At 54.8% G+C, this 8,453-nt stretch overlaps 1 protein-coding gene across 4 annotated transcripts in view; it reads right to left on the bottom strand.

Annotated features, from left to right (window-relative positions):
* Positions 1 to 1,085: 1,085 nt before the first annotated feature.
* Positions 1,086 to 8,453, bottom strand: part of NUP210 (nucleoporin 210) — a 106,355-nt gene continuing 98,987 nt past the window's right edge. For 2 of the 4 annotated variants that reach the window (XM_037730140.1, XM_017505021.2), the window contains 7 exons: positions 7,825 to 7,948; positions 6,747 to 6,893; positions 6,138 to 6,388; positions 4,582 to 4,798; positions 4,053 to 4,148; positions 3,895 to 3,978; positions 1,086 to 2,608 (listed from right to left, as the gene is read on the bottom strand). In XM_037730140.1, the coding sequence (XP_037586068.1) occupies positions 2,508 to 2,608; positions 3,895 to 3,978; positions 4,053 to 4,148; positions 4,582 to 4,798; positions 6,138 to 6,388; positions 6,747 to 6,893; positions 7,825 to 7,948 (1,020 nt within the window). In that variant the 3' untranslated portion in view covers positions 1,086 to 2,507. The remainder of the gene's footprint in view (positions 2,609 to 3,894; positions 3,979 to 4,052; positions 4,149 to 4,581; positions 4,799 to 6,137; positions 6,389 to 6,746; positions 6,894 to 7,824; positions 7,949 to 8,453) is intronic. The other 2 variants (XM_017505023.2, XM_037730141.1) reach the window with 1 other exon arrangement.

Raw genomic sequence — 8,453 nt, forward strand, 5'->3', positions numbered from 1 at the left:
GCATGTTTCGTGTCTGTCACGGGTTGCTGCAATGCTGCTGTCTACCACACTGTCCCCAAGAACCAGCACTCTTCTCACAGCCATAGGCTGCAGGCCAGGTGATCTGGGGTGAGCAGGTGTCCTTCCTCCTGCTTGGACCTGCAGCTACCCGGGCTTCCTGATTACTACAATGGCAGGGGCACAAGGAGGGTGAGGGACACCCAGCACTGACCCACGGTCCCTCTCACCCATGCCAACCAAAGCAAGTCACATGACCACACCTAGCCTCAGTGAGCAGGAGGAACTGCAAAGGCATGTGGGAGAGGGCGTACTCAAAGGGAGGCTGTGGGTCTGGGAACAGTGATGCCATCTAGCACCTGGTTCCTGCTGGGAGCCGCTCTGCGTGGGTGGTGGGTGGTGGGTAGGACACATGTCAGGTCCCTTTGCAGGTGAGGAAACCACTGTGGCCCAGAGAGATAAACAATTTCTCTCCAGTCCCAGAACAAGGTGGGCCTGGATTCCTGGCCGCCTGATCGCTAAGCTCCCACCAGCCTAGACTGGAGCTACCACCCTGGATGCCCTAGGTTCAGTGCTCCCTGCTAGTGAGCGTTCACAGACCTTGAGATGTAACATTTACAGGATGCAGGAACACACATGTGAGCATGTGCAAAGACACACGGAGACAGGCAAACAGAGAAAAACACAGAGAACAAGAGTTCACTTTGGCCAGACTTAAAATTCTAGAGAAAAAACAATCTATATGAAATACTGTATTTTTAGTGCTAAACGGTGCTAAAAGCCTTTTCTGGCACCCATTAGAGATAGAGAATCACTTGGTTAGCTTGGGAACAGAAAGCTGAACTGTGTGGCATCACCTGGTTTGTCAACACGCCTTGTTGGGCACACTCACTTGCTGGCAAGATCTGGTAGCGTCCAGATGCACTTGCATTTGACAACCTGAATGTGCTTGAAAATGATGCTCACCCCCTTGGGGAGAATAAAGCTCAGACCTCTATCTCTGCCAGGCCCCAGAGTATCACAGATGGGTAAAGAGAAGAAACCGTCACCATCAGGACATAATCCCAGGAATGATCACACCCTTTAAAAAAAAAAATCACAGAGCTTTATTAAATAAACCAAGTAGAAACGCTCCTATTTACATCCAGGTTGTCAGTTTGAGCTCAAGTAATATGCAAGGCACAATTCTTCCTTTCACCAGCTTTAGAAAAGTCAACCAAGTGGCCCAGCCCTGAAGGACTGAAGGGGGCTTGTGCAAGATCCCTAGTCATCCTGGACTCTTCACACAGCATCCACGTGTGGATGGGCCTGGGCATGAGTCTCTGGATCTCCCTGAGGGTGCTCAGCCTGGAGCACAGGGGGCTGCGATCTGAGAGTCAGAACCAGAGCCAGGAGCTGGGAAGAGAGGACTTTTCAAGGGGTCTCCTCCCCCAGCCTCTGGGGAGTCCCTGGGCTGGTGGCCGCCCTCCTTGCTGGGCCAGGTTGGGCTCTAGGGCCTGCTGGGAAGCTGCCTGGAGACCTGCACCTGACGAGCTGCCATGAGAGTGGCCGCCTCTCACACTGGCAGGCGGTGGCTCAGATCTGCTGAGGTTCTGGAGTGGCACAGGAACAGGAGGAGCAAATGACACTGGGTCTTTGTGCTGAGGCAGGACATGGCAGCTTTCCAAAACACACACACAGAAAAGACGACTCCTGCTGCCATCTCAAGGACATTTTCCTAAGGACAGTCCTGGTGTCCTGACGGAGTGAGAGGGATCACACTTGGGATGTCCCAGCAGGGCCTAAGCCAAGTCCACCAGATGTCTCAACAGCTTATTGAAACAAAAACCACAGAGGCCTGAAGTCTATTCACAGTGGCCCGTGGTCAGGCAGCAGCCCTGGGTGAGCTCCTGTGTTCTCCAGTCTCTTGCCCACCCAGGGCTTGGCTATCCTGGCCTCCAGGGTGCTGGTTCCTGAGGCTTCCCTTGCGGCGGTGGGGCAGACACAGGGACACACATCCCTTTGCTCCCCAAAATTCCTAAGCAGTAGCCAGACTAGGGGAAAAGTAAGTTTTCACAGGGAGAAAAACCTCACCAAAAAACCCCCTAAATTGGACAATCCTTTCCCTGAGACCACTACAGTAACATCACCTACAGAAAACTTCTAAAGAGTGCTTCTAACTGCTCAGTCTTGAGAAGGGAGTGATTTTAGCAAGGCTAGGAAAATTAAAATGCAACAGCACATTGTCCAGAAATCCAAGACAACCACGCAGAAAGGAATGGGCCCAAAAGTTTTAGCTTTGTAAGACTTGAAAGCAAAAACCACACATTTAAAACTCCTACATAAAAGAATGAGCTACTGGGCACAGCTGCAACTATTGCTCTTTTTGAACAGAGGTGGCAGTGAAGCTGGCCTGGGGCCGGGGCACTCATCTGGAGGGGCTTATTCCAGTGTGAACGCAGCAGGGAGGTCTCGTCCTGGGGGCGCATGAGGCTTGGCTGAGGCCCATCCTCTGGGAACCTTCACTTGGCCTAATGGGAGGCATAGGCTGGGCTCCACAGCCCTGAGGGAGGGCTGGCTTTGCGAGCAGGAGGCAGTGCATTGTGAGACGTGGGTGATGAGGCAGCAAAATCTAGGGTGGGAAGAGAGACGATGTAAGCAGCAAAGCCAGGGAGAGTGGTGCGCTCCTCAGTCACAGCCAGCATCAGCAGGCACCTGCCTCGCCCAGGACACTCTCCTAGTGATGCCCCGAGGCCTCCCCGGCCAGCAGAGCGAAGTCCACAGGCGCCTGCTGAGCTGGGTTCATCCACACAGAGAGGCCTGGGATGCATGCTAACACCCCAGAATGCAGAGCCTGTAGGGGAAAACAAGTCTCAAGTTTCAGGAGCATCTGTCCAGGGGGCATATGGTAGGGAAGGCCTGTGCATCTGAATGCAACACAGCTTCGAGCGAGACCTCCACAGAAACAAAGACCCCGAGGGGAGCAGAGGTTCTGTAGTGCTCCGGAGACCTTGCAGAGATCCAGGCACGGCTCCCCAAAACCCAGGGAGGAGCATGCTGGGAGAGGAAGCTAGAAAGGGCAGGCGCCTGCTGCCAGAGCAGCTGCAGAAGGCAGCAGAGCAGCGAGGAGGCCAAGCACCCATGCCCTCCCCTGGGCACTACTTTGCAGGTGGAGAAGCTGCCAGACAGAAGGCAAGGGCGTGTGGGCTCTTTTTACCCAGGAAAGTGCTTCTACCCAAACAACTGGGCCTTCTTTAAAAAAAAATCAGGGATTCCCCCTGAAGCCTGGCCATGAGCCCCCATGCCAGCAGACATGAGCTCAAGGGCTCTGTATATGGGAGAGAATCCTCAAAGGGGAATCAGGAAACAAAAAGCTTCGTGTACAGCTGCACAGAATGGGTACTGTGCTGTTTTAGAGTGAAACTACATTCACACAGTGAGGTGCTCCCTGGAGCTGTGCAGGCTCACCAGGGCTTCGGGGTCACAAGAGATAGATGGACCACTGAAATAAATGAATCTGCCCTTCTTCTTCTGGGAAATTTCTCATCAGAACTACCCAGAATCCCCATCTGTGAGTCAGTCCAATGGCTGACTCCAACCCCAGCTTAGAGCCTTCTGAGGCAGCCCCAGCAAGTGGGCATCCGGTCCTAGCATGCAGCCCTACCTAGACAGAGCTCCTTGCTGCCCACACCTCTACCCAGCATGGCTCTGCCTGGGGAAAGTTCTTGCTGACCCAGGACTGGCAGTCCCATCTGCCCCAACCCTCCTGGCTCCCACATCTGTCCTCTGGGCCTCAGGCTCCTTTGGCCCAGGCAAGGGCCTGTTGAGACCTGGGGTTCAGGAGCCTGGACCATTCCCCCAGCGCTCTTCTCTTTCCCAGAAGCTCTGCCTGGTTGTGCCTGCAGGGAAACTACTCACAGTGAGGATTGTGCCCAGGGCTGGCTCGAGGTGTGAGGGCTACAGGTACAGCAAGATCCCGGGGCGTGTAGATGGTGTGGTAGGCTGCAAGAACACATGGTTGGTTAGAGCAGGTGGGGGCAGGCGGACAGACCCAGAGATATGCGCAGCCTCCTCACCTATGATCATGACCGCTGTCCCAGCCAACAGGGCAAAGAGTGTGAAGAACATGACCTGGTAGGAATCCAGGAAGTGCTGAAAAAGGCTGGCTCCATCTGCCATCAATGGGAAGATGAGTTAACAAAATCATCAGGCCCACTGCAGTGTCCCCTCGTGTTCCTGTACTACTGCACATCTGTAGGGCAATCCACAGGCCCCTCTTAGACATAAGGATGGGGTTTCAGAGGGCCAGGCCACCTGCTGGAGGCCCGGGCCTGCAGCCGCTCCTGGTACCCTGGTGCTTCCTCTCCTGGGGCAGGCTGCTGAGCAGAGGAGGGGCGCAGTCCCTGTGGCTGCCACATTGAGAACAGATGGGAAAGCTGGGGAACTAAAGCCTGCATGATGGCCTCAGTGAGCAGTGATCACTTTGAGGGACACTGCATTTCTGATTCCTCTGTTTCTTACACCCCAGGTTTCTACAGATAGCCAGGACCACTCCTGTCCCTCCCCACTGTGGTCTGTCCCAGATGACATCATCCCACAACTCACAAGGAGCGGGCCCACGGCGATCCATCACAAAAGCCACTGTCACTGGGATGGCAATGGCTTGGTTGGTCACGGGGCTGGAGAAGGTCAGGGTTGTGGACAGAGGCCCCTGGCTGCCGGCCACGGGGTCCGCAACGCCGACCGTGTATGTGATGAAGCTGGGCCACCCGAGAGACTTCTCCTTTGCAAAGGCCAGCACAGCAGGGGATGCAGATCTCACCTGGAAGAGAGGTCAGAGCTGGGGGTGTACATTCTGCAGAGTGGAGGGACCACCGAATGGAGCCTCAGGACCCCCAGGCAGGAGGGCTGCTCTGTGGGGCCCATCTCTGGAAGCACCCCCGGCTTCAGCCTGACATGCTGGGCTTTTATCTTGGGACCCAAAGGGTATGGGTGGGGACACCTAGGCACTGCTCAGGGACAGCATGCTCTCTGCAGAGTCAAGAAGCCCTGTCCACACTCAGGGTGTTTTTTGAAAGAAGGACAAATCAATATGAACATCGTCAGAATCAAATTCAAGCCCATTCAATTCTAATCTAGTGCTGCTTTAAAAAATGCTAAACCAACATGAAGTATCACCAAGTACCAGCTTTCCAAGGCAGCAGCCGAACTCTGCTCACGGCTGGTCTCCAGCAGCCTCCAGTGGGCCGGCCCTCCTCCCTCATCAGTGGTGCTGGGCATTCCCTGCTTCTATGGAGAACGGGAGGCCACGCTGGCTGCAGCAAGGCAGGAGGAGGGGCAGGCGGAAAAGCCAAGGAACTCCTGGGTTCTCTCACCCCAGAACTCTTGCCAGCCTGCCAGGCTCCGGGCCTGAGGGATCATTCACCCCTCTACTTAGTCACGGGGAAAGTGAGGCCTGGAGAGAGGGGACTTGCCCAGCAGGGATTAGGGCTTTCCTCCCTGCTCCGTGGCGGATGCTCCGGCACTGAATTCTTCCACGCCACGCACCACACGCTCACTGGCACCTTCTCTGTGCTCTCAGTGCTGCCCCCACAAGCTTAACTTGTAGCTGGGGAAGACCAGCACAGGTCAGAACAATTAATACAATCACATGGCCTGAGAGACGGCAATAGTGCTATGGAAAAAGAAAAGAGTATTTTGATTTTAAAATCCTAATTGTAAAAATAAATTTTGAAGACAGCTGAGGGGCCAGGTGTGGTGGCTCACACCTGTTATCCCAGCACTTTGGGAGGCCAAGGTGGGCAGATCACGAGGTCATAAGTTCGAGACCAGCCCGACCAACAGGGAGAAACCCTGTCTCTACTAACAATACAAAATTAGCCAGGCGGGGTGGTGCATGCCTGTAATCCCAGCTACTCAGGAGGCTGAGGCAAGAGAATTGCTTGAACCCAGGAGGCAGAGGTTGCGGTGAGCTGAGATCGTGCCATTGCACTCCAGCCTGGGTGACAAGAGTGAGGCTTGTCACCCACCCTGAGACTCCATCTCAAAAGAAAAAAAAAAAGGGGGGGGCTGGCCCAGGATATCCACACCACATTCCCTCTTCCTCCAGGTCCCTCCTGACGCCCCCAACTCTGGCCTGGCCTGATGCAGATGCCACTCACCTCCAAGTTCTCCAGAACCTCCGGGGCACCAAAGACTCTGACCTCGGAGCTGGTGTAGTGGTTGCTCAAAAGGATTTCAGCCTGGTCGGCAAAGAGACCTGGGCTGAAGGGCACCTCGGCCCCCACCTGCTCTGTGGAGAAGTGGCTGCTGGAAAGGGAGGCCGTGACCACCAGAGCTGTCTTCTTCATGCTCAGGTGCTTCCGCTGCTTGTCCGTCAGCCTGTGCATTGTGACCGAGCAGAAGTACTGGCCTGCGGAGACAATGGTGTATTGCTTTGTCCCTTCTCCCACCTGTGCACTGATGTCATTCCTTCTCCCTGCTTCTCTAACCAGGGGACCCCTATGCATCTTCCAGAGCCCGGGTAAGAAGTCACTTCCTCCAAGAGTCCTCCTGGGAATCCCCCTTAAAGGCCTTGGCCAAGCCAGGGTATCCTCTGTGACAAGTAGTCCTCCTAATCCCCCTCTGCTGTCAATCCCTAGGCTGGGCTCCTGATAACCTCTGCCCTCTGGACAGAGGGCCACAGTGAGCTGGGTGTGTGGAAGCCCCAAGATGCCCAGAAGACAGACTGTCTCCAAGTCCCTTTCACTTTCAAATCCTTGCAAAGTTACCCAGAGCAGCGTCAAACTGGGGCTCCACGGTGAACACATCTTGAGGTGGGAAATCGAAGACAGTTGGCTTGAACTGGGACTGGCAGCTGATAAGGGCTTCTGGGTGCAAGGCCTGGATGACTTCCCTCTGGGTTGGGGTGCACTTGCCTAGAGAGGGGAGAGAGGAGAGGGTGTGGGCCAGGCCTGAACAAGGGCAGCAGAGCAGGCCCACACAGGCTGGCTGGGCTGCAAATGCCACCTGCCCCTGTATGCCTTCCGGCAGGACCCCAGGGCTGCTCAAAGCTTTGAGATGCAGCCAAGGACACCATTTCACATCACAGGGAGCTTCAGGTCAGAATTTCAGCATTTGCTCCAGACATTGCCTCCAGGGGCCCGGCAGATGGGCTGGGCCCACTAATGCCTGTCTCCTGTCCCTGTCAGCAAGGGAAATGGCAGTTTACTTCTGGACATTCGGGGGGCAACTAGTTCTCCACTAACACCTGAGCAGCATTTCAGCAACGACACAGTGCTGTCCACTTGCGCTGAGGAAGGAGGAGAGCCTGCCCTGATGGAACAAAGCTGCCTCGTTAATCAGGATGAGAAGGGCGGTGCTTCATTCTGCCAGTGAAGTGCTTTAAGATAACAGCTCTCATGACTTACTTATTTCTCACAGCTGCTGTTCAGGGTTGTCATGGGCAGGGGATGGGGTTCGATGTTCTATGTGTGACCTGGGAGAGGTCACACATTACAAAAATTAAAATCAGTGACCAGTCCTGCTAAGTCATTAGTTTCTGGGATTCATGGTGGGAAATTGTGGCTTTCTTTGCTCGGGTGCCCTTGGGCTGAGTCACATTTTCAGTGCAGAACAGGCACCTTCTGGGAACTGGGCTCTGTTATGAAGATTCCTTTTACTGGCTCAGCTTGTCAAGGACTCCAACTTCAGAAATGCTGGGAGGAATGGACGAGCGGGGCTGAATGCCCTCTCTGGAGTTGGTGTGAGTGTGAATAGGAAAGCAGACAAACTCCATCTGGAGGACACAAGAAGCCACCTCCCTGTTCCAGGGAACTCTGAAGAATGCCCAAGTCCCTCATTAAGTACCTCTCAGGTTAGAGCTTCTGTCTCCCACAGCAACAATCACTTTGGAGGCTGTAGCCTCCTGGAAGCTGGTCTGGATGGGGTGGACGCGATGGGCCACGATCCTCTGAGGGATGCCGACAGTGACCTACAGAGGGAGCCAAGGAAGCTTCATGAAGCGCTGCCTGTGTTCCAGTCTATGCTGGGGGTTTCCACCCTGCAGTCTGTGACACAGTGTCACCCATTTCACAGGTGGCAACACTGAGGTTCCAAGCCTAAATACCTTGCTGAAATGTGGCAGAGAGGGGGTTCAAGCCCAGGCTGGTCAGACATCACAGCCCCATTCTCCCATTGAACAAGCTACTTCTCCTACTAGCCAACTGGATGCTGAGCGGTGGGCCTGAATTCGTTAATGGGTCTGGGTGGGCTGAGGATGTTGGCTCTTGGGACAGCCATGATCATTTCTCTGTAGTACAGCACTGCCCTCCATCCAGAATCCAGTCTGCCCAGATTTCCCTAGCTGTTCCCCCTGGGCCCATCTTGTACTTGGCCACACCAAAACAGCCCCACGCTGCAGACCTCCCTGCACTCCCTCTGCTAGGACGCCCTCCCACCTTCACTGCAAAGCCCAGCCCCATCTACCCTTCAGGCCC

This window comes from Cebus imitator, unplaced genomic scaffold (assembly GCF_001604975.1).
Source record: "Cebus imitator isolate Cc_AM_T3 unplaced genomic scaffold, Cebus_imitator-1.0 Scaffold332, whole genome shotgun sequence".
NCBI classification, from domain to species: Eukaryota; Metazoa; Chordata; class Mammalia; order Primates; family Cebidae; genus Cebus; species Cebus imitator.